Source organism: Carex rostrata, chromosome 15, assembly GCF_964058835.1.
Source record: "Carex rostrata chromosome 15, lpCarRost1.2, whole genome shotgun sequence".
Lineage (NCBI taxonomy): Eukaryota > Viridiplantae > Streptophyta > Magnoliopsida > Poales > Cyperaceae > Carex > Carex rostrata.
In genome coordinates, this window is record NC_135932.1 from 933,576 (window position 1) to 960,368 (window position 26,793).

Here is a 26,793-nt window from a genome sequence, read left to right on the forward strand (position 1 = left end):
TTAATGTAAATAAATAGGTAGTGTCAAATTCCTTGCTAGCAGGATGATACTTATACTTTGTTTTTGTTTTTTCATATCATTAACTTATTCTTAATGGATAGAATTTTTTTTGTTATAATAAAGATTTCTGATCTACAGTTCTCACATGCATGGCATGCTCAGGGAAAGAGATAGGTGTATCTCCTAGCTAGATAAAGGGGGGGAAGATGATGGAGAATATTTTCATGGAAAACCACTATTCAGTTAGAAAATTAGTGTTCATTCATTCTTCCAACATAAACAAATAACAATTGTTTCAATCCGAGATGGTAATCTCGAGTTCATCTTCCTCTACCATCAAGAAATGAGATCCCTTATCTATTACCCACTTACCATCTTCGGTTGCTCTGCTCAAGTGTTTGCACGGGCTAAACTCAAACTTAACATGCACAACTTCCCCTGCCTTTAGGTACACATTTTTAAAGTGAATCAATTGTTTTACGGGCCTTCCGTTTGATTCCGTTGGCCATCGTATAAACATCAAAACCGGGTGCCTTCCATCCATTGGTCCGTGATTATTGACTCTAACCACCAATGGAAATGTTGAATTTTCACATGCTTCTGATCCAATTTCTTCAATGCGGTAGAGATTGTAGTTCTTATCTATGTTTATTGTATTGAGATTGATGGTAGTCTTTGTGTGTAGCGGGTTGTCAGATTGGGTAACAATTTCATGGGAGTAGTTTGAGTAGCTGAGGCCATAACCAAATGGGAAGACAGTATAGCCTTTGTAGAATCGATAGGTTCGGCCAGGATAGCGACGATCTTTCGGGTATGTGGAGTTAGGCAGGTCAGCCCGCATTTGCATTATGTTCATGGGAACCCGTGTGAAATCTTGTGGATACCAAGTCACCGGCAGTTTTCCCCCTGAAATGACAATGAAAGACAAAGATTTAGTTTCTATTGTAGCTAACGAGAAACTAATTAATGATAAATGAAAAATTAAAATTACCTGGATTGTGTTCACCAAAGAGGATCTGGGCAATGGCAGTCCCACCAGCCTGACCAGGGTAGCCGGCCCACAAAACAGCCCCAATCTTTGGATCAGATTTTACGAAATCAACATCAACTGGACCACCACATAACAGAACCAAAATCACCGGCTTCTTGGCCACTTTTGCAATACTTGTAATCAGGTCAACTTGCATCCCTGGTAGAACTAAATCAATTCGATCATGTGCCTCGGTCTCTTGACTCTGATCTAACCCCATAAATAAGACCACATAATCAACCGACCTTGCCAAATGGACTGCTTCATCAATTGAGCTAGAGTTACACGCAACATCCTGACACCCGGCCAAGTACCTTGTATCTTTTACATAACTTTGCAACCCCATAAGAGGAGTTACAATTTTGCAAGGTGGTCCTGCGTAATCACCGAGAAGTACGGTAAAATTGTTGGCATTTGGGCCTATTATGGCAAGTGACGACACTTGTGATTTCGATAGAGGAAGGAGGCTTTCTGAGTTCTTAAGTAGAACTATGCCATCTAGTGCCGCCTGGAGTGCTAGATTTTGGTGGTCCCGTGAGCACACTTGGTCTGATCGGATGCTACTGTATGGTTGGTGTCTGGTTGGGTTGCCATTAAAGAGACCTAGCCGCATCCTGACTGAGAAAAGGTTTTGTAGAGCCCGGTCTATATCTGCTTCTGTTAATATCCCTTGTTGAGTAGCATTGCGTGCAAACTTTTGCACGTAGTTGCCACAATTAACATCCATTCCTGGAAATTAAAGTACAAAATAATTTATTTTGTATTTTCATAATTTTTGAATAATATTTGCAAGACGTAACTTTAATTTTGTTTATACAACAACAGCTGCCTGAAGTTTTTGTTCTATATTTTTTGTTACTGTCTTGAACTTTCAGGTGGTAGAAATTCTAATTGGCATTGACATGAAATGGTTTTCCCATTTATTAATTGGTAGCTTCTACCCACAATAAAAAAAAAAGACATGAAATGGTTTTCCTGTCAATTACTCTCTGGAAAATGAGAATTCTAGAACTGTAACATTATGCAGATTATATAACTTTTGGGTGCGAAAACAAGGATTCTAGAACTTAAAACATAAAATGGGTGATATATCAGTGGATTCTGGTAATTTTCCTGTCAATTACACTCCAGTCTCTAATTTCTTGTAGACTGCATGTATACCAGCTTTTAGAACATATGCTACTGCTTCCTCTGGTGTCTTGGAGTAGTTTTGAGCCTCATATATGTCTGCAACAGCATCACAATCTGAGGTAATGTATCTGGTATATATCAATAGAAGAAGTATCATTCCGAGCAGACAATTAAAATCTTGTCACTGAAATATATTTTAAATCATAGAAGCAGTTTCCATTTCAATTTAAATTAGATGACCATAGTAAAATTGAGTTATTACCCATTGAACTTCCATTGTCCCCTAGCTGTTTGAGTTAATAGTGTGTAATTAGCACAATTAGGCACACCATTAACTTGATTATATGAGCACATTATTCCGCTCGCATGTCCATCTTCGACACAACTTTTGAAGGGCGGCTGGAATGTGTCTTCTAAATCCTGAGCAGAAACCTACATTTCGGATTCAGAGGACGAATAAAATCAATTTAAACTTGCAATATTGTACTATGTTCTCATAATGATTTGGTACAACAAAGTTATAAGCCTCATGGGAGTCCAGAGGCGTAGCCAGGATAATTAGCAAGGTGGGACAAAAATTTTGGGTGAGGCATAATATTGTTAATATTTTAAATATTAAGTAAATTTTTATAATTTATCTGAGATGACATAGAAATGGAAGCATGTTTTGAAAAAAAAAAATTCAGCAGTAGGCAAAATTTTAGAATTTTTTTAAGCTTAAGTATGCTTAAATAATTTTTTTAGAAAAAGGCAAAAAATAGAAGTATATTCCTTCAAAAAAAATTGAGCCAGTGGTAGACAAGTGCCCACCTGTGACTCCACTTGACTCCGGCCCTGATGGGAGTAGGGTTGTGCAAAATGCTAGACAGTATACTAGAGGCCGTAGCATGTCATACCCTACCGGTCAAAATTACACATTATGTACTAACTTTGGGTACTCTACTTTATCCGTGAATTTCACTTACTACAGCATTGAAGGAGTCCCGGACTATGCCCTCCCAGTTTTCCAAATCATATGCCGTGAAGTGCTTGCAACAAGCCGAAGCTTGAAGAACATGTGGTGAATGACCGCCTTGGTATGGTTCGCCTTGCAATCCCTTGACATATGTGGCTGCATACTTGCTAGTAGTAAGTGGGTCTTCACCAGGCGTCTCTTGGCCTCGACCCCATCTTGGGTCTCTAAATATGTTAATATTAGGTGACCAGAATGTCAGCCCCTCTGCCTGACCTGCATTATATAATGCCCGTGCCTCTATCCCTATAACCTTCAAATGTTAAAATGACAAAATTTGGTCAAAAATTTCCAAGAGGTTAGAAATTAGGTTAGGCAATGTACATGAATATAAAGAAAAATTAACACAAAAATGTAAGTTTTCAGTAACCTAAGATATTGAAGAAATTTATATGACATCACCTGTCCAATTTGGTACCAGAGAAGTGGATTGAATGTGGCGGCTGTGAGAATGACTTGAGGGAAGCTTGTAGCAGCCTTTATCGGGCCATCAAAATGAATTCCCCTACCGCCACTTGAAACCCCGTGCAAAGACTCAGACCACCATTTATACCCGGGCACACCAAGCCTTTCAATTGGTGGGGCAACATCTACCAATTGTGCAATTTTTTCGTCCAAGGTCAGACGAGACACGAGATCCTGTGTTCTCTGTTTGATGGAGAGAGTGGGTTTACAAAATGCATAGTTTTGGATTGACGGGTCTGACGGGTCACAAGCGAATGGTGGGTTGCCAGAAAAGACTAGCAATGGTGATTGAACAAACAGAGAGAAGAGAAGAATGAGTGGTGTGTGAAATCTCATGGCTAAATTCCTGTTGCAAAGGAAAGGTTTAGTGTGTAGATAAGTAATTATATTTATGTGTGCATGTGGGGTGCTTCTGTTAAAGGAAAGTGACAAAAGAGGAAGTTTTGATAAGGCTCAAGTTTGTAGGTTCTTTAATGAAATCATGGGTTGTCTGGTCATATACCCAATCAAGATTCTAGTCACATGCAATTTAGTGTGCTATGAGCAAATGGTTTTCTTGTGTATCGTCTTGGTTTTTACTACATTGGTTAGAAATTGGTGCAATTAAAGAAACTTCTTTTCCTGTCTTAATTCTTCTTTATAAGTTAAAGATTTAGTAGTCTTTAAATGTATAGGTTTCAAATTGAGTAATTAAATTAGAAAAGATTTACTAATTGAGTTTAAGAAAATATCTAACTTTGTGTATTTGTCGACGGCAAAACACATGGGTGGGTTGAATACCTCATCTCCAGTTTGTTACCTAATGTTGTAACTTCGAAGTGGTTATGCACTGTAGTTTAATTTGTCCATATATAGTGGTTTAATTTTGCCCCAGTCGGGTATACCCTACCCTGCCCGCCCGTACCCGATATCCGAGCCTGGATATAGGTCGGATACGCGGGTAGGCGGGTACGGGCAAAGGACGGACCAGACCGCTGTTTTTGGACAAATACCCGACCATACCCTACCCGACCATACCCGTACCTGACCGTACCCATACCCGACTACCCGACTACCATTACCCGCGTACCCGTATACTTTAATTCAAAATTCAAAAACCCAAAATTCCCTCCCACCCGGTTCCATCCCATCCGGACCCGACCGGCCGGACCCACCCGGACCGGACCGGACCGACCGGATGGGATGTAAAGTTTTTTTTTTTTTCTGTTATTCTTTAAAAAATTTAAATTTAAATTTTATCCCTCCAATCAAAATATCTTTAAATACCCCTCTTCCACTCTTCATTTTCACATCTCCATCTCAATTCTCATTCTCTCAATCTAAATTTCTATTATTCTCAAATTTTAAATTTATTGTTTAAAAATAATATATAGTTGTAAATTTAATTTCTTTTACAAATACGCAAATGAAATTACGAAGGTATCGAAATTACGAAGTTCGGCACCTCCCGCAAGATTTTTCCGCGAGATTTAAATGTTACATTTATTTCATGTTAGATTAATTTATTTTTGTAGAGTAAATTTAGTTTATGTAGATTTATTGGATGTTAACTTGTTAAGTAATTAGATATTTAGATTTGTTAGATTTACTTTATATTTTTATGTTAGATTTGTTAAATTTGTTAAGTAATTAGATTTGTTAGATTTATTGAATATGTTAGATTTATTTAGTTTATGTTAGATTTGTTAGATGTAAAGTAATTAGATTTGTTTTGATGTTAGATTTTATTTTTGAAATCGGATTTATTTTTCATAGGTTTAAAAAATATGTTAGATTTATTTTTGTGAATATGTGAAGTAATTAGATTTGTTTTTAATAGGTTAGATTTTATTTTTCAAATTCGGATTTATTTTTAATAGGTTAAAAAAAGATGTTAGATTTATTTTTGTGAATATGTGAAGTAATTAGATTTGTTTTGAATAGGTTAGATTTTATTTTTGAAATCGGATTTATTTTTAATAGGTTAAAAAAAGATGTTAGATTTATTTTTGTGAATATGTGAAGTAATTAAATTTGTTTTGAATAGGTAAGATTTTATTTTTCCAATCGGATTTATTTTTCATAGGTTTAAAAATATGTTAGATTTATTTTTGTGAATATGTGAAGTAATTAGATTTGTTTTGAATAGGTTAGATTTTATTTTTTTCAAATTCGGATTTATTTTTCATAGGTTTTAAAAATACGTTAGATTTATTTTTGAAAATATGTGAAGTAATTAGATTTGTTTTGAATAGGTTAGATTTTATTTTTCGAATCGGATTTATTTTTAATAGGTTTAAAAAATATGTTAGATTTATTTTTGTGAATATGTGAAGTAATTAGATTTGTTTTGAATAGGTTAGATTTTATTTTTTTCAAATTCGGATTTATTTTTCATAGGTTTTAAAAATATGTTAGATTTATTTTTGAAAATATGTGAAGTAATTAGATTTGTTTTGAATATGTTTTATTTTATTTTTCAAATTCGGATTTATTTTTAATAGGTTAAATTTATGTTTTTTAAATTTATGTTTTTTAATTTCTGTTTTTTAATTTCTGTTTTTTAAATTTCTGTTTTTTAAATTCTGTTTTTTAATTTCTGTTTTTTAATTTCTGTTTTTTAAATTCTGTTTTTTAATTTCTGTTTTTTAATTTCTGTTTTTTAATTTCTGTTTTTTAAATTCTGTTTTTTAAATTTCTGTTTTTTAATTTCTGTTTTTTAAATTCTGTTTTTTAAATTTCTGTTTTTTAAATTTCTGTTTTTTAATTTCTGTTTTTTAATTTCTGTTTTCTAATTTCTGTTTTTTAAATTCTGTTTTTTAATTTCTGTTTTTTAAATTTTTTTTTCTGGAATATGTGAAGTAATTTATGTTTTTTTTTTTCAATAGGTTTAAAAAAATGACAACTCCTCATCGCGACTCGGGGGAAGATTTTGCTTCGAGATTGTCGGCCTCACTTTTTGGCCCCGCTATGCCACCGCCTAATTATTTAGAAAACTATCCACCTAATTATCTTGATAGTTTTTCCTCCCAAATACCACCACCTAATTATCCACTAAATTATCCACAAGATTATCAAAGGGACCAAATGCTACAAACAAATTATCAACGACCCCCCAAATGAGTGCACCATATTATACAAATAACGATCCAAATGTATACATTACACAAGAAACACTTCAACCGACACCACCGTATTCATATGGAGGCATGGGCTCTTCTTCTGTAGCATCGAGTCAATTCACTGACACTATCCCTATAGGAGGTACTCCTTCGACAGCTGAACCTCAAATTGAAGAAGAAGTTGTCCCTCCTTCAACAATTGCCCCCCCCCCCCCCCCCACAAGAACCAGCAGGAAAGAAGAATAAAAGACCTCCTCCCGAATACAATCAACCGTAGGCGAGATTTTATGAGATTACCAGAGATAATAACAAGATTATGAAATTTCTAGATTGTAAGGTAAAAGATTGCACTAAACATTTTGATTATAAACAAGCTAATGGTATGACTAGCTTGAAAAGACATGCCGAAATGCACGAAAGAAATGGTGAAGAGCCAACTGAAAATGTTGAACCAAGAGAAATCCAAACCCTTATTAATGCGGATGGTACCAGAACCAATCCAAAATTCAATGAAAAAAATGCTTAGTGAATTGGCCCGGTACATTACCCATAAGAAACAACCAATAAGTATGGGTGGTTGCATGAGTTTTTTCCGGTTATGCATTCGGGGGTTAGGCCAACCAATGTTCAAGAGGGTCCATTATTACAAGATTGTTGGTGAAATAAAAAACCAGTTTATCTCTAGAAAAAATGAGCTAAAAGCTATATTTGCACTACAAAACAATAAGGTCTCAATTACATCCGATATATGGACTGTCGGTAAACATGGCCTTGGGTACTCTCAGGAGCACTAGCAGGAGCACTAGCAGTGGTGGATTGTTAGTAGATTTTCAGTCGGAAAGCCAACAGCAGACATCCGCAAACGAGCTAATGTGCTATTTTGCGATGCGCAACGGAAATGAAGATGGACATGACATCATGAGATGGTGGAGGCGGCATGAAAGGGCCTATCCAACGCTGGCGATGATGGCCCGCGACGTATTTGTCGTGCCCGTGTCAACCGTCCCTTCTGAAAGTTGTTTTAGTTCGGCGAACAGGATCCTCTCCGATAAACGCAGTAAGTTGGGTCCACATGTTTTTGAGAGACTTGTGTGCTTAAAGATTGGATTCAGGCTGAAGAGCGTAAGCAACATACGCATCAACAAGCATCATCATCCGAAGTCGACACTGAAGAAAGCGGTACCGAGGCGCGGCATGAGACTAATTCGGATTCAGATGGTGCAGAAGAGAGCGAAGAATGGTATAGGAATGCGAACTTCTAGATAGGTTGTATCGGTATAAATTTCTAACCTCTTTTAATCTTTATGGTTATTTCTTAAATTATAAATTTGTAAACATTTTAATTAGTTTTTAAATTATTCATTTTAAAGAAAAATTACTAACAAAAAAAAAGTTAGAACTCCGCCTATGTTATTTTACATAGCCGGTCCCAAGCCCGGAATAAAGGAGGAGGGTAACTTTTATTTTTTAATCTATTGTTTTAAAATAATTCATAATATTTTTAAAGGAATTGATTTAAGAAATTTTTTATTTATATTTTATTGTTTCAAAGTAATTGATTTAAGATATTTTTTATTTATATTTTATTTAACCTATTGAAAATAAATGAACGTTTCCAAAATATATTATTAATTTAAAATGAATATTTAAAAAATATATTAACAATTTAAAATGTAAACTAAAAATTTCAGGATATAAATAAATTATGAAACTATTTAATTAGAATGAGAATTTGAAAATAAAATAAAATTACTCGTGTAAAGAAATAAATAAATACATTTGTACTTAGCCGAATAAATATACAAATTTCCGCACGAATATTTTTTATATATAAGTTACAAATTTTATTTATTTAGAAATTATATAGATGTGACTTGATAATTTTATGTATATATATTTACACTATTTGAATTTGATATTGAACTATTATGTCTATTCAGATTTTAAAAGTCGAATTATAAACACGTAATAATATTCGTACGACACCGTAATAAAAAAACAGAAAAAAACAGAAAAAAAAGAAAAAAAACCATACCGTCCGGCCCACCTACCCGGACCGCCTTGCCCCTCGCGGGTACTGCGGGCAAGGGTATAGGACGGGCAGGGCACGGTTTTTGGGAAAAAAATCCGAGGACGCCCGGTCCGTGGTACCCATCGACCCGACATACCCGTGCCCGAGACTTGCCCGTGCCCGTGCCCGTGCCCGGGTATGTCCGGTCCGCCCGGCCCGGCCCGAGTATTAAACCACTATCCATATATAATACCTGCTAAAGTGCCACGTCGTTTTGCCATCTACATTGTCTGTTACTGGAATAATGGAAGTATCAGATCTGAGAGCTGGTACTCTTGTAATAAATAAGAGGAATAATTGAACAAAAATTGGATAAAACAATATAATAAAAAATTGTAACAGTTCAGCGGAGAGTAGAGTGGAAAAAATGGCATGCCGCTCCGTCATGGAACAACATGGCACGTATGTCCTGCATTGTAACTATCTGCATGTTGTGATCGGTTGTTGGTAAAAAAGACAACATGAAAATTACTTTGATCACAATCAGTTATATTCTTAAAAACTCTAATCGACTCTTTCCAACAGCCTAATTTAGAATATCCATTTATAACACTAGTATAAGTGATAAGATTAGATGTGGCACCTTGATCAAGCATATCATACAATAGTTTCTCTACCCTGTCAGGTTCCCTCTTTTGCAAAGTGCATCCATAATTATATTGCAAGTCACTGTGTTAGACAATATTACCTTTGAAATCATCTCATTCAGCACCTTCTTAGGCTTTTCTATTTTGTTCATCTTGCAGAGCCATCTATAAGAGTAGAGTTGGACAGAATACGGCACGGAAAACGACATGTTTAGTCATGGCATGTGTTTTTTCCAAGGTTCTAAATAGCGTTTATCGCGTCATAGCAGGAAACCGAAAAAAAAAGCTATAGCGAATAGCGTCGCTATAGCGAAAGCTATGCCACATAGCGTTTTTTTATTTTTATAAAAATTATATCATATATTTGTATTAAATATCAACATTATCTAAGTCTCATATAATAATAAATAACATCAAATTGATTAAAAAATTATAATATTCATATCGAACCAATACAAAGTCCAAATTGTGACTCAAAATATCCATAATAATACTAATATCATAAACTATCGATATTTTTCTATTCAAAATATATTCAGCATTATGACATAATCTATCTTTTTTCTATTTAAATTTCAAAATAACCTAGACATCATGGCATAATTAATTATCTTATCTTAATCTATTCAAAATATTCAAACTACCATATAGTAAGTATCATTTTGTTACTTCAAGAAATATCTTAATATATTCAATCTGAGCCTTTATTTAAAGCCCATATAAATTGAAAAGAAAAAAAAACAGCTCATGTTGCATAGCGCGCTGTAGTTTCCTTATTTGATTTCGTTTGATGGATCTCTCATTTAATAATTAATAGTTTACTATAAAACTTAGTACATCAATTGCAAAAAAAAAATCACGGTTAAAATCCAATCTAAGCCTTTATTTAAAACCCATATAAATTGAAAAGAAAAAAAAAATAACTCATGTTGCATAGCGCGCGCTATTTGCGCTACACGCTATGCGCTATAGCGGACCGCTATTACCGCTATAGCGCCCGTAGCTCAAATAGCGCGTTTTGATACCATAGCGTAGCGTTTAGGGTCCAAAAACGCTATAGCGCGCTATTTAGAACACTGGTTTTTTCTAAGTTTAATTCTTCATTTTAATATTGCTAAGAATTATTCTACGTTTTTTTTTTTAACTTTTCTGAATTTTTTTCAATATATAAATTTAAATTACAAAAAAAATAGTTAAATGTGATCAAATGTAGCTAATGTAGCTAATGTGAGTATGTGACCGGTAACGACAGGTTTGATCACAACATGTTTAGTCACGACATAATTCACGTTGACGTGACCATTCATGTGCTGTGACCATTCACGTGTCGTGATCATCCCTCGACATTTTGTCACGACACGGGCACACGGCACAATATGTGAAATATTAATTTGGTCATGATACAACACGGCACGTGATCAAAATTACAACGTGTTAGTCATAACACGGTATGATTTCGACTCTAATGGAGAGGATGATTAAGAAAACGGATGGTCTTGTATTTTTTTTTCTAAGAGCAGCGAAAGAACTAACCTCATGCAGTTTCTTCAATGTGGATGTAGTTACTCACTATTATGTTAGTTTTGTTCGATAAATTATGGCAGGTTATCAACGGGAAAAAATAACATTTTTTTCGTAAATTATCAATATTTAGGTGCGACTTAACTATCTGATGAGTGATATTCTTATTTTTTTTAAGACTTTGTTTTCTCCGATGCTTTTCTTTCATTCGTGTGAAACAATAATATCAAGTTGTAATTCAATGCTTGCAACTTTCAGAACAGTTTCAGGACAACATGTTAACGATTAGAAACCAAAATTATGGTTTTATTGACATCATAAATAATTATTTGAATTACAGAATAATTTTCCACTTGGGGAATTTTAATTTTTGAAAACCGTAAATGTTATCAGTAGTATACTCTGTAGCTATGTAGAATTGGGCTCTGTTCAAGCAACAGTGACCTCAACCTCATTTCCTTCAACCATCAAAAAATGTGATCCTGTGTCTATTACTCTCTTACCATCTTCAGTTGCTCTGCTCAAGTGATCGCACGGGCTAACTGCAAACTGGACTTGCGCTGTTTCCCCGGATTTGAGATGCACACTGTCGAACTCAATCAGTTGTTTCTTGGGTCTTCCCTCTGTTGCACTCGGCCAACGCATGAACAGCAAAACAGGGGTCCTTCCTTCCATTGGTCCATGATTTGTCACTCTTACAGCCGTGTTAAATTTCAACTTCTGGCATTCCGGTGACTTGTTATTAGCAGCTGATTGTAATCCCCCGAGGGTGACGGTGGTTTTTGCTTTGGAGGCAAACTCGTAAGAGTAGTTTGAGTAGCTGAGGCCATAACCAAATGGGAAAACTGTCTCACCTTGGTAGAATCGGTACGTTCTCCCGGGATATTTCGTAGCGGGGTTAGCTCGCATGTTCATGTTGGTCATTGGAATTGATGTGTAATCATGCGGATACCAAGTTACCGGCAATTTTCCTCCTGAAAATAAGAACACAAAAACAGAAAGAAAAAAAAATTTATGGAATTTGTGATTTTTCTTCCTTCCTTTATTGATGGAAATTAAATTTATAATGGCTACCTGGATTGTATTCTCCAAAGAGGATTTGAGCGATAGCTTGTGCACCGCCCTGACCAGGATAACCGGCCCACAATATAGCACCGATCTTCGGGTCCGTCTTTGCAAAAGAAATATCAACAGGTCCACCACACAACAACACCAAGATGACCGGCTTCTTAGCCGCTTTTGCAACACTAGTGATCAACTCTTGTTGTGATCCCGGCAAAAGCAAATCAGTCCGGTCGAGATCTTCCCTCTCTTGTTCTAACGACAAACCCATGAATAAAACTACTTGATCGGCTGCGCTAGCTGCTTGCACTGCCTGATCAATCGCTGCTGATTTGCATGCAGCACCATTGCACCCGGGCACATATTTTATGTCTTTTGCGTAGTTCTTAAGTGCATCTAAAGGGGTAGTGTTTATACACGGAGGGCCTTGGTAATTGCCAATGAGTACACTTGCATTGTTTGCATTAGGACCGATCACTGCAAGCGAGGTGACTTGCGTCTTAGAGAGGGGGAGGACTTTACCAGTGTTTTTCAGAAGAACGATGCCTTCCAATGCCGCTTGTAAGGCTAGGTCTTGGTGCGCTTGCGCACAAACGTCATTTTTACCAAAGCTACCGTAATCTTTCTGTTTGAGTGGGTTACCATCAAAGAGACCCAGCCGCATCCTAGTCGCAAATTGGTTTTGGATAGCGCGATCTATATCAGCTTCTGTTATCATTTTCTTTGCCAAAGCCAATTTTGAAAAGTTCTGCAGATGGACCCCACAGTCGAGATCCATTCCTGCAAATTAATTCCAATCAATAAAACGGCAGGGGCACAGACTACAAAATTTTAAACTTAAAATGCATAACATGTGAGATTTTAAACTTAAAATGAGATTTGAACTCAAGTCTCCATAACCACAAAATAAAATATTAACCACTCAACTGCAAGTAAATATTTGACATTACGTGAGGAGGCCTTAAGCCCTTAACCATATAAAATAAAATAATTTAAATTTCAGTATACATAATTAAAATTTCATAATGCTGGAATGAATGAACGTAGATCCGCCCATGTAAAACAGGGCTTCTCTCAAAAAAAAACTTTGCTGTCTGAAAATTGCTAAGGTGCATTATTTTTATTTTTCATTTAATTTATACCTGCTTTCAGAGCAACAGCAGTGGCATTTTCTGGTGTTTTAGCATACATTCCAGCCATAACCCCAATTGCATCACAATCCGAGGCAATGTATCTACACATAAATGGAAAATGAAATCACATATCGTAGTTAATAAACTTTTGAATATAAATAAGGAATCATGAAGAGGGTTAAAACCATACATACCCATCAAGACCCCATTCCTCTCTGGCAATTTTGGTTAAGAAATTGGGATCTCCGCAAGGAGCAATACCATTGACCCTATTAAAAGGGCACATCAGGCAACTTGCATGACCATCTTGAACACAGCTCTTGAAAGGAGGCTGGAATGTGTCTTCCAAATCTTGTGCTGTTACCTGAATTAATTACATTTTTGTTTTTACCAGAAAAAAATGAACCGAGTCTTGTACAATTTGAGAAAAAGTGGCTTGGAAACTTTTTCAAAGGGTTTGGCTTGCCAAACTTTGAAAAAGTTTATTTTTAAAAAAGTTTGGTTTGGCCAAACAGAAGCCATTGATAAATCAAATTCGTATCACCTAAGCGGTTTGAATATTCATGCAGATTCTTATCAGACAGTCTGGATATAAACAGTACTATGTTACCTAATTAGGTGATAAGAATTCGATAAACTCTCATATTTAACAGTAATAGATTTGGTACCAGATTCTTATCGGATGGTCCGGATCTAAACAGACATATATTTTACCTTAGGTGATATGAATTTGATAAATTCTCTCCTATTCAACAGTACCAGATATGGTACCAGAATCACACATGGTTGATCTTGTTGGTACGAATGACAACCAGCTAAATCATGAATTCTCGTTCATGCTATTAGATATATTCACACAATTGAACTGCTTTTGTTACTATCTAATGAATCAATATCGTTTCCTTACCACTGCATCAAAAGTGAATCGTGAGGCGGTTCCCCATTTCTCCAAATCATACGCAGTGAAATGCTTGCAACAAGCTGCAGTTTTAAGCTTCTTCGACTGCCCTCCTCCCATTGGTTCGCCTTGCATTCCTCTGACCCACATGACCGCGTACTTGCTGATGTGTATCGGGTCTTCACCAGGTGTCTCTTGTCCACGACCCCACCTTGGGTCCCGAAATAAGTTTACGTTAGGTCCCCATAATGTCAGCCCGTCTAGCTGCCCATTGTTGTAGATTCCCCTCGCCTCGGTTGAAATCGCCTTTTTACCAATAATATGTTAGTTAATATATTCTTCAAAAAAAAAAAAAAATTAAATCTAAAAAGTATACTAGGGCTTCTTTTAGCTTATATTTTGGATTTGATGCTTAAGTTTGAAGAGCATGATGAGTCTTTTTTATAAAGCAAGAGATTTTATCATTGCTCTGATCTGGCAATAACGAGACACCAGTACATAGATTAATTAGCTAGGTTGAATAATGTCGCATATTTTATATATTTGGCATGTGATCTCACATTCCTTTGTTATGTATAAACATTATCTCTTTACATAATTTACATTATGCACTATGATTCCTTTCCATCCCCTTTATATATTCTTTTTGTAACATGAAAAGTAACTCTCGTGATAATGAACTTTTTGACTTATGTTACCTTATGCATGTTAGGATTCAATTTTCATATCAAGAAATTTTTTTGCATTTACTGATTTGAAATGAAAACTGACACCTTTATTACAGGAAGTTTTATGTGCTGAATTTCTTTTTTCTTTTTCTTCCTTTTTTTTTCCCAAAAGACTAATGTGCAAATAAATAAATAAATGAGATGATTTATAAAACATTACCTCTCCAATCTTATACCAAATTTGAGGATTGAATGTGGCACCGGAGACAATAACTTGTGGGAAGCTCGTAGCCTTGAAAATTGCATTGAAGTTAAAACGGATAGAACCTGTGCCTCCGTATGCCATCCCATGCAAAGCTTCGGTCCACCATTTAAAGGCCGGCACACCGAGCCGCTTGATCTCAGGCCCATCATCACCTAATTGGGAGATTTTCTCTTCTAAGGTCATTTGTGACACAAGATCCTTCACTCTCTCTTCTAATGGCAGTGTAGTTTTGCAGAATGCATATTTCTGAGTCGACGGGTCCTCCAGGTCGCAAGAGAATGGTGGGCCTTGAGATGGTGGTGGGCCTAGAGAGAGAGCAAGTAATGGTGATGAGAAGATTACTAGAGAGAACAGGAGAAGGTTTTCTCTGTAGGTTTTCATGGCTAAATTAAACTAGAGAGATATGGAGGTGTGTCTGTGATATGATGTTGTGTATATATATATATATATATATACTACAGCAGCACATCAGCTGCTATGTAGCGTATCTGCACCTAATTATAAGATACAAATGAAAAAGGCGTAATGAAATGGAAGGATAGATTTCTTTCTACTTTTTTTTTTTTATCTTTTCTGTTTTTTTTTTCTTCTTTATTCGTTATATATATAACAATTAGGACAGCAAATTAAGGTATGAATTTCTAGAGGTGACAGGAGATCAATGAATACTATCCGTTAAATATTATCATCTAAAATTTTAGAAAAATGCTAATAATCGCCGTTGTAAGCGGATTTTCAACGGAAAAAACCATTCCACTGACTTTTTTCCAGCCAAACAAGATAATTTTAGTAATTTATTATCTCTAATTTGCATTCCTTCGATCAAAATATGATAAGGATCTGATTCTGTTAATTAAGCCACAGTGTCTGGAAGATCGCTGGTTTGAAATTCGGATGTAATAAAACTTTAAAATATTAATACATAACTAAGAGCTTGACTGCTTGAGCTTAGTTTTTCTTTTAAAAAAATAAAATTAGATGAGATGAGCATAAACTATTTAGAATATGTGTTTCTATATATTTTTTACGCAAATGAACGAATATATATTATTTATTTTGTTCTTTTCCATATCTGCATAATTATTATAAATAAAATATATGTATATATCTATATATGTATTTGCATGGATATGAATACAGGTAACATATTATTAGGTTCTTTATAATGATATAGATATTCAAATTATTCAAATTTTAAATTTGTGCATCTGAAAATTCTAACTTCTTTATAATGGTATTTAAACATCTGAAGAACAATTTCAAATTTTCAAATTTGTTCATCTGTAAACCATGCTATGTACATTTCTGATTTTTCTAGTACTTTTCAAATTATTTTTCAATTTTTATAAGGAAGTCTACAATTTAAATTGCAAAATTTGAGAATCAAATTGTATTTTCCAAATTTTGAAATTGTTACTATTTTTTACTTTTAGATTTGAGAGATATACAACAAGAAAACAAATTGGGAGAACATAGAATTAGATATTCAAATTAGTAAAATATCAAACAATGTTGTCCTGAACTTTCAAAAACATTAATTACAACTTACAACATTTATGTGTGTAAAATACAAACCGAAAGAAATCCATTATTGTAGATAGAAAACATCAAATTTGAAATTTTAGAAACCTTGAAATGAGAGAATTGCAATAATTACTTATTCTAATATTTAATATTGTTTTCTTCCATCATTCTAATTGGGCTTTTAACAAAATATATAATTTTAATTAGAGGTTGACAGTGACTAGTGTATAATATCCACTGATCTTAGGATACAATAACTGCACCCCTTTTCTGATACCCATACAATTAACAGAATATAGTTAGCCCAATATTCTACTTTGATTCAGATATTGTTGGGACAAAAAGAGGTAAGCAAATAAATGAATCACACAAGAAACATGACAACAAGCAAGCAAGCACAAGAAATTAGAGAAGATACAATATTTTACATGGAAACCTTTTTTCGGAAATAAATCACGGGATCACACGGCATAAATCCACTAAATCAAAAAATCTTACAATTATAAAAATATTATAATTCTCAATAGCACTCTTTCACACACTCTTTTATAAATTTTAAGAAGAAGAAAACAAAATCTTCACACACTCTTTTATAAGTTTCAAAAAAAAAAAGAGAACAAAATTCTAAAAAGACATGGTAAAAAGGAGACAGAGGTCCACAACTCAACTCACGAAAAATGAATTGGCTCATTTTTAATTAGAAGTTGCGGCAGCAGCAGCAGCTTAAATTGGAGACTTAATTACCATCGGTTTGACCGGTTGACCGATAGAAGAATGCCATACCAAACAGGCAACAGCTGCTTCAATTGAGAATCAAGCAAAGGTCATTTCCATCGGATCAATACTAGATCTCTACCGATAGCAAAGGCCAAATTACACGATTTTTTTATTTATATCCAAAATAAAATATAAATTTAAAAAACTAATCAACTAGCTAATGAAATTGCAAAACTACCCAAACCGGTTAATGGTTAACCGGATTTGTGCATTTTCCTTTTTTTTTTTTTTTTGAAAACAGAAATTTTTTATTTTTTTTATTTTTTTGTATTAAAATATTAGAAATGTTGAATATATTTCTTTGAAAATAGATGAAATACAATATAATTTGATTTATTAGAAAGACTGCAACAAATACCCGGATCAATATTTTTCAGATCCAATTTTTCGCGGCTGTAAGAAAAATTAATATATTTCTTTATGTATTATTAGAAAAAAATAAAAATGCTTAGATTCCGAGTTATTGATCCCGGTTCAAAAGTCACTTCTAAGTAATCTAGAAAATATTATGATCTTTCTAATAGATTTAATTTATTAAAAGTTGTATCTATTTTGAAAAAAAAATAAAAACTTTAATTTATTTAATGATTGTTATTCAAAAATAATTCTCAAAATAGATACAACTTTTAATAAATTAAATGTACTAGAAAGATCATAATATTTTCTAGATTACCTAGAAGTGACTTTTGAACCGGGATCAATAACTCGGAATCTAAGCATTTTTATTTTTTTCCAATAACACATAAAGAAATATATTAATTTTTCTTACAGCCGCGAAAAATCCGATCTGAAAAATATTGATCCGGGTTATTTGTTGCAGTCTTTCTAATAAAACAAATTATATTGTATTCCATCTATTTTCAAATAAATATATTCAACATTTCTAATATTTTAATACCAAAAAAAAAAATTATGTTTAAAAAAAAAAAAAAAAAAAAAAAAAAAAAACCGGTGCACCATTAACCGAACATATACATATAAAATATTTTTGCTTTGAGCCAAATTGAGAACTCGGCACAACACTTTCTTTTCTTTTTCTTTTTTTTTTGAAAACAGAAAATTTTTATTTTTTTTATTTTTTGTATTAAAATATTAGAAATGTTGAATATATTTCTTTGAAAATAGATGAAATACAATATAATTTGATTTATTAGAAAGACTGCAACAAATACCCGGATCAATATTTTTCAGATCGGATTTTTCGCGGCTGTAAGAAAAATTAATATATTTCTTTATGTATTATTGGAAAAAAATAAAAATGCTTAGATTCCGAGTTATTGATCCCGGTTCAAAAGTCACTTCTAAGTAATCTAGAAAATATTATGATCTTTCTTATAGATTTAATTTATTAAAAGTTGTATCTATTTTGAAAAAAAAATAAAAACTTTAATTTATTTAATGATTGTTATTCAAAAATAATTCTCAAAATAGATACAACTTTTAATAAATTAAATGTACTAGAAAGATCATAATATTTTCTAGATTACCTAGAAGTGACTTTTGAACCGGGATCAATAACTCGGAATCTAAGCATTTTTATTTTTTTCCAATAACACATAAAGAAATATATTAATTTTTCTTACAGCCGCGAAAAATCCGATCTGAAAAATATTGATCCGGGTTATTTGTTGCAGTCTTTCTAATAAAACAAATTATATTGTATTCCATCTATTTTCAAAGAAATATATTCAACATTTCTAATATTTTAATACAAAAAAAAAATTTCTGTTTTCAAAAAAAAAAAAAAAAAAAAGGAAAATGCACAAATCCGGTTAACCATTAACCGGACTCAAATCAAATTTCCGGTTAATGGTTAACCGGACTATTTCAATGGGTCCGGGAAACCAATAACCGGAAATTTGATTTGAGTCCGGTTAATGGTTAACCGGTTTGGGTAGTTTTGCAATTTCATTAGCTAGTTGGTTAGTTTTTTAAATTTATATTTTATTTTGGATATAAATAAAAAAATCGGCCAAATTACCATCGGCTCAAACTTCTGCCGATAGGAAAGTTTATGAAATAGCATCAGTTAAACTCAAAACCAAAACCGATGATAAAAGTAAAACGGGCTGGAAACGTTAATTGTCTTCAAACCAACAGATATATAATTTAAAATGAAGCGATAAACCTCATTTTATTACAAAACATTTTTCTTTAAAACGTTATATTTAATATCAAAGTTATTCTCGAGACGTTTAAATAGCCGAAAACATCAAGATATCGTTATCTTTTTATTTTATTTTAGATAAAGATGAAGATTAACTGATTAAGTCTATCGATTTAAAATATTTATAAAGGATTTTGACCAGATTTCAAATCTTTTTTTTTTCTTTTTAATAAACATTTGCAATATATCACGATTCGCATAATGTGCTAGCATAGCTATTCATATATACAAGGCATAGTATGCAAATGTTATAATTGTCGAGTGGTGTTCTGATTTGTAATATTTAAATATAATATTAAATTTCATAATCATATTAAGTTACGTTAACGTTGTTGTGATCAATATTTAAATTTAAAAATATGGCCGTTTTTACCGTGTGTTACTCGAACTTTGGCCTCTAAATTTTTACAACATAATTTTAAAATTTATATCAGTATAAGATCTAGTGAGAATTTTAAAATATGAAGCCGATAATTATGATACGATATGAATCTGCTTCGGATTTTTTTCGGATCCACTTTTTTTTTTTTTTTTTTTTTTTTAAGTTATGACTCTCTATTAATTGAAATTCTTAACTAAAGAGCATCTACAATTCCAACAACTCAAATGAGTTTCTAAAAAACTATTAACTACATTTTAGAAATTAAGGTCTCTAAAGTTTTTAACTCTCATATTCCTGAAATTAATTTTAGAGTTTCTATTAAGTTACGTCAGCAATAAAATTAAAATGATAGATAATTTCAGCCAATTATTTGACCGGCATAGAATTTATAAACAGTTTCTTAATAAGAAACTTTCTTGCATAATTTATAAATAATAAACTCTCCCACATCTCTGAAACTGAATTAAAAACTGCTACATCATATTAGAAACTCTCGTAGTACCAGAGATGTAGATGCTCTAGACCCAAATTATTAATTCATTATTAGACATAATATCCCAAGATCACATAAGAAAATTGAAAGGTATCTCCATTTATTTCATACATATCCTTCATCCTTCATGAGTTTGTATATGATTAATTGGCACTTAGATTTGCAATTGGTATATAAATTGAATTACATGTGTCACCTTCTAAGGGTGTGCTTCAGAACCTGTCGCGCAGAGGAAGGGGACGGGAGACGAAGGGAGGGTAACACGGCTCGTGTTACTCCGTCTACACCCCGAATTGGGGGGTACGAATTTCGGAAACTTTCAACGTAGAGTTACCCCTACAACAGTAGCGTTTCCCCTTCCTCTCCTCTCCGATTTCTTCGTTCTGGAGCGAGTAACCATGGCGGGCAGCTTCGGTCTGCCTTCGTCTCCTCTTCCTTCTCTTTAATGAGGGGTTTACTCTCCGTCGTGGAGCACGCCCTAAGTGGTGGTTGATCATTCAAGAGGTGAAAATGCCTCTGGCGAAATTATTTATTTTTTAGAAACTTTCAGAAGCTACCAATAGTAATAAGAGAAATAAAGTTTTACATGCATCTACAGTACAGCCAAGAAAGATAAATCTACTTTTACGTCAGTAAGCTAAAGGAATCAAATTTAGTTCATCTAGCCATTGTCAAGCCAGGATCCGTATCCTCCCAGGTACCTGACTCAACACAATTGAAATGGACGGCCCAGATTTAATTTCAACCGGTGGGTGATCGGGATGGCAGTAGGGCCGGGCAGTATTATCTGTGCTTTGAGATCCGTGCGAAGCCATTTTTGGACTGTCCGATTCAATTCTACTTAGTCAGGTAAACCTGAGGGGATGCGAATTCGTCAAGCCACAACCTCATCTCCTGAATTATTCGTTGTGCCAGTATTTTTGACCCAGCCTTTCATCTCTAAAAATTATATTATTCCTGTTTTTCCATATAAATCTGGTGGCCCACTCCATTTTGCTCTTGAGCCCCTGCGTTTTCAGCAAATCTTCATGATTGGTCTTTGCTAGGCAATGGAAATGTGGAACCAGACTTCAATAGCAAAAGGGCATAAGAAAATTAATTAGGTGTACCACCAACTCATAGGGGCAGTTGTTGAAACACACACAGTGTTGCTGTACTGGCATATCTCTCCGAAGTTGCAACAGCAACACACAGGGGCAGTTGTAAGAACTCTATTATTCAATGCCAAGTTGGGTGTTGCTTTGGGGCGAGAAAAGAAAATAGAAAATTGATTTTGCTAGGCATAATAATTTTGTTTAGGGATCCCTTGCGCCAAACTCTAACAATGCTATTGATTGGTAATCTTTTCGTAAGTAGTAATCATTTTTTTGTATAAAGTGTGAATTGTCGGCAAGGAAGCACTAGATCGAGTCTCCTATCTCATAATGCCATAATCAATTTCATTTGATTGGTAACGAAGCACTATGTGAAGATGTCCGAATTTAATTTTTATTATATAACTCTTAAAATGATTCTGTTAAGGGAATAGGAGTCCTTGCTTCGCCGGCTTCTAAAATTTTGAGATCTATTCATCATTCGTACATATAAATCATATATAACAATTAGAGTGAGGCTATGATACTTGGCAATGCGCGGAATATTTCGTGCATTAGATTCATATCTTCGTTTTTAAAATCTAAATAGTCGATCCAAACCATTCAACATTATAATCATGTGAAAATATACTTGGAGATCAAATTTTATATTTTTTTTTTTGAATTTCTTTACTATTTTTTTGAGACAATTAGAAAATCATTTGACCTAAAATTTATGGACCATCCGAAAGTAGTGATTTTCTACCTACAAAAAAAAATAATAAAAAAAATTTTCAAAAAATATAAAATTTGATATCCAAGTATATCTTCATATGATAATAATATTGAACGGTTTGAATCAAGTATTTGAACTTTGAAGACGGAAATATAAATCTAATACACAAAATGATCCGCACGCTGCAAAGTACCATAGCCTCACTCTAACAATTAAATTAGAATAAGGCTATGGTGAAATATATATTACAAATCAATATGTATTATGCTTAATATTTTTTTTTTAAATTTAAATAGTTGATTCGAATTCAATATGATCTTTATATAAATACGTTTTAGAAACTTTTTACTACTTTTTTCTAAATAGATAAAAAAAAATCATTTGATCTAAAATTCTGGAGCAGTAATTTCCTACTTATATAAAAAAATTATAAAATATATAAAATTTGGTCTTCAAATATATTTATATATATATAAAGAGATTGAGAGAGGTGGGCTACGGTGAGTTGCAAAGTAAAGCGACTATTTTACTTCACGCTCATATTTTGCGATTTTAAAGTTCAAAATGTCGATCCGAACCGTTCATCTTGTTCTCCATATTGAAATGTGCTTGGAGACCAAATTTTATATTTTTTGGAATTTTTTTACTATTTATTAAGCAATTTTGAAAGTCACTGATCTGATGGTCCAGAAAATTTTACTGTTTTCACTGTTCACAGCAAAACAGCAATTTTCAAAAATGCTTAATAAATAGTAAAAAAATTCCAAAAAATGTAAAATTTGGTCTCCAAACACATTTCAATATGGATTAAACATCTAACGGTTCGGATCGGTCGTTTAGACTTTCAAAATAAAAATATGGTGTGAAGTAGAAACACGTTTTACTTTGCAACTCACCGTAGCCCATCTCTCTCTCTGTATATATATATGTATATATATATATATATTATGTTAAAGATAAGGATCAGCCATTTGAATTTTAAAACGTTAACATATTTTGAACTAATATGCATATCACCGTAGTCCATTTTTAAAATTAACATAAATTGTATACTGATTAAGATTTTAGAGAATATACATGTCGAGTTGTTCATTGAATCTGGTTTATTTGGTCTTCAATTGAGCCCACAAATTTTGAATTAAATAGTTCATTTTTCTGAAATGATTCGGTTTGGTTGAATTTGTCAATTTTTTCAAGTAAAGGTTGGAGATCAAGCCATCCAACTATTTAATACTATTGTTATTATAACAAATAATTTTCTCTATCTGATTTTCGAACTTATAACCTCTCACTTGAAAACTATGTGCCTTCGATTGTGAATTACTTTGGTTTTCTATATTTTGTTTGATTGAATCTCTCTTATTTTGGTTTAGTTTAACCAAACAAACTGAAATTTACTTGATATTTTACTTGAATTACTTGAATTTTTTTATATTTAGTTCGATTTAATCTCTTTTATTTCTGTTCGACTGATATATGACTAGATATTTATTTCTATAATTATTAAATATTTGTGTATGTATTGAATTTTGATTTTTTTTTTTAAATTTAATTTCTTATTTAATTGAAATATATTTTAATTTTTTAAATTCGATTGGTATGTTTAATTCAGTTAAATCTTTTGAAATCAAATAAAATTTTAATTTGACTTAGTTTTTAACCCAGCCGACATTTTGAACGTCTCAAATCTACCCCGTGACACAAAAGATTGATAGACGAGACTCAAAATTAAAAAGATTCCTCAAAAAAAGATAGACGAGACTCAATAAAATCAAAATCAAAATCAAAATGGCCGGAATAACAATTAATGAAACCGCTTTTGGTGCAGCCACAATCTCTGTACTGTTCTCTCTACTTTTTAGAGAAACGACAGCACAACATTAATTATTAACCTTTTCAACTGCTTATTTTGACTTTTGTTTTTCATTATTTCTTTCCACTGTTATCTTTTCTTCTCTCATGTCTGTTTTTTTCCTCTGTTCTACTCTAAATTTCATAGTAGGTACCTTAATTTAAAAGAAAAAAAAAACAATAAAAAGGAACTGTAAACAGTCTCTCTATAACATGTGAAGATGTGCACGAGCAATTTGTTCTTTTGTGTAGCAGGCTTGTTGTCGTTGGTTTGAGCTCCTTTCCAGCTGTGTGGAATGCATTGAATTGAATGGTCGCATATTATACTGGTCTGGTCAGTGTAATTAAATTATTAAGACTCGTACAATAATTCATCTTAATTTAGGTTTCATGACAACGTGTGATATAATTTTTTCATTAAATATTGGAATTTAAGTCATTTAACTGTTTAATATCCTTCTTAAAAAAATCATGAAAACATTTTGTACAATTCAGCACTGAAAAATGAAGTAATAATACGCAAATAGTTCATGAATTATATATATGCAAACATTATTACTGTTATTATATTATGCATGTATAGAAGATTTCTATCATTCACTTTTTATTGTGGATGGTGCGGATAGATTCGGATCATTTATTTAAATTTGAATGTTGCGGATAGATTTGGATAATTTATTTTATTTTGGAAGGGGAGATTGGCCCGATCATTTATTTATGATCTGAATGATCTAAGAGGAGAGGGAAGGGGAAGGCAGGGGTGGGGAGGAGGCGTTACCGATCCTCTAGAATGTTAAATTTTGAGAGGAAGAGGAGGAAAACTATATACAAAAACAGAGTTAGACTTTTGAACTATGAGCGTCAATTATATATATATATATATATATATTATTTATTATGTGGAGAATGAATATCAATTTTACAATACCATAACATTTTTCTCTAAATTATATAAAAAAATTATATATAAATATAACAAAATTAAAAAAAAAAACCTTGAGATTCAATTGACTTTCATTTCTTTTACTTGTGTCTATCGCTGACTATGTACATATTATTCCTCTACCAATTATTTCAAAAAAAAAAAAATATATATATATATACATATTATTCAAATTTTGTAACTCTTAAACAAAAGTATTGAGAAAGTAAACTTTTTCCATTGTTTTTCTTTCCTCTCCTTCCTCTCTCTCCCTCTCGTTAAATTTGTAAAGCACACCAAAATGAATGAGTGGACACCTCATGATCTGCTAAAGAAAAACCTCCACGCTTCAGCTTTTGGTTGATGATAAGAACATGCTTATAAAAAAGAAAGACGAAAACAATGATAACATGACAAATTAAGTTTGTTGGCAATAGGCCTTTTTTCGGTGATGTTTTTTAATCCGAACATTTTTTTAAAGAACAAATTGAAATTGAGCTTTTATTTTTTAGATAAATATTTGTATATTCTAATTTATTTATTTTAAATAAAGATAGAAGTTAAGAAAAAAATAATAGAAAAAGATGAAGGTTTAGTTTTTCAAATTTCAATATTTTTAAAGAAACCTATTCTGATTTTGAACATGTGATTTTCACATAGAATACCAATTTTTGCAAACTTTTTAACTTCAATATCCACAAGAAACTTCTTATTTAGATTTCTAACGTTACAACCTCATACAGAGACTATTATTTTTAGTCATTCGATCAAAAAGTTAATTTTCAAAATCTGAACATATTAAAATTAAATTAGGATTTAATCAGACAGAGGCATGTAATTGTTGGGTTTTATTGCTACTCTTGTACTGGCTTAAGTGCGAAAAAAGACCGAAAAACAAAAAAATTTACGTCTAACTTAAGTCGAGGATCTATCTCCATGATTGATTTATAAAAACTAAATTTATTTAACAATTAAATAAATTAATATAAAATTATACCTTGGTTCCAAATTCGAATTGGAACTGTCGCTGCGCTTGCTTCACTGCTGCTGTTGCTACTCCTAGGACAATAGCACCAGATATCTAGTGCCTCTATCAGTAGTACACCAAGAATGATCAGAGAGCAAGTATTTCTCCTACCAGCTATACTCACAGCACTCAGCTAAACAAGTTGTCTCGCACTTTGCAGATCCCTGATTCACAACTTATGTGTAAAAGCAGAGTTACTGCTAACTACGCAAGATTACAACAGTTTACCACTCAAATATATATGTCTATATGTATATATTTATAACCTCACACAATCACTATTTGAGAGGGATTCCGAGAATGTAAGGAACCTAGCTTCCACAGACGTTCAGTCAGGTTTCCACTCAAACTTGGAAATGAAAATGGTATATCTTCTCTCCAACCCTCCACCCCTTTATATAGGTGTAGTAGGTTAGTTTTGAATGGGTAAAGTCAGTTTTGGCATGGGTGAAATGACCAAAATGCGCCTGGCCCAATAAACTAATTACAAAGGTCTAAAATGAATAGTTATGGGCTCAGAAAGGCCCATAATAAATAGTTCAAGGCCCGAAAAGGCCCAGAATAAATAGTTATTGGGCTTGGATATTTTGATTTGGGCCCAATATGAATAGTACAAGGGCCCAGAATGAATAGTATCAGACCTGAATTTTTGGGCTTTAACTCTTGGGCTTTCTTAATTATATTCTAAATATAATTAAGGCCCAAATATACTATTATATATATATATAATTGTTCTGAACAATTATATTTCATTTGAGGTTGTAACAATAATTACACAATGTGTCATACACGCTTGTAATTTTAATATGTTTAAGCCTATCATCTTTATGATATTTCTATATTAATTATTACATTTATAATTAATGTTTTGCCATCTTATTTATTAATTATAACTAT

At 32.8% G+C, this 26,793-nt stretch overlaps 2 protein-coding genes across 2 annotated transcripts; both read right to left on the bottom strand.

Moving 5' to 3' along the window:
- Positions 1-219: 219 nt before the first annotated feature.
- Positions 220-4,194, bottom strand: LOC144566294 (putative beta-D-xylosidase 7). Its single transcript, XM_078316289.1, has 6 exons — positions 3,576-4,194; positions 3,127-3,426; positions 2,424-2,593; positions 2,192-2,289; positions 992-1,759; positions 220-906 (listed from the first exon to the last, which is right to left on the bottom strand). The coding sequence occupies exons 1-6, from the start codon at positions 3,972-3,974 to the stop codon at positions 296-298; spliced, it is 2,346 nt and encodes a 781-aa protein (XP_078172415.1). The 5' UTR covers positions 3,975-4,194; the 3' UTR covers positions 220-295.
- Positions 4,195-11,163: 6,969 nt separating this feature from the next.
- Positions 11,164-15,371, bottom strand: LOC144566876 (putative beta-D-xylosidase 7). The gene is made up of 6 exons (XM_078316917.1): positions 14,900-15,371; positions 14,021-14,317; positions 13,308-13,477; positions 13,123-13,214; positions 11,993-12,760; positions 11,164-11,892 (listed from the first exon to the last, which is right to left on the bottom strand). Exons 1-6 carry the CDS (start codon positions 15,323-15,325, stop codon positions 11,348-11,350), a joined length of 2,298 nt encoding a protein of 765 aa, XP_078173043.1. The 5' UTR covers positions 15,326-15,371; the 3' UTR covers positions 11,164-11,347.
- Positions 15,372-26,793: the final 11,422 nt, after the last annotated feature.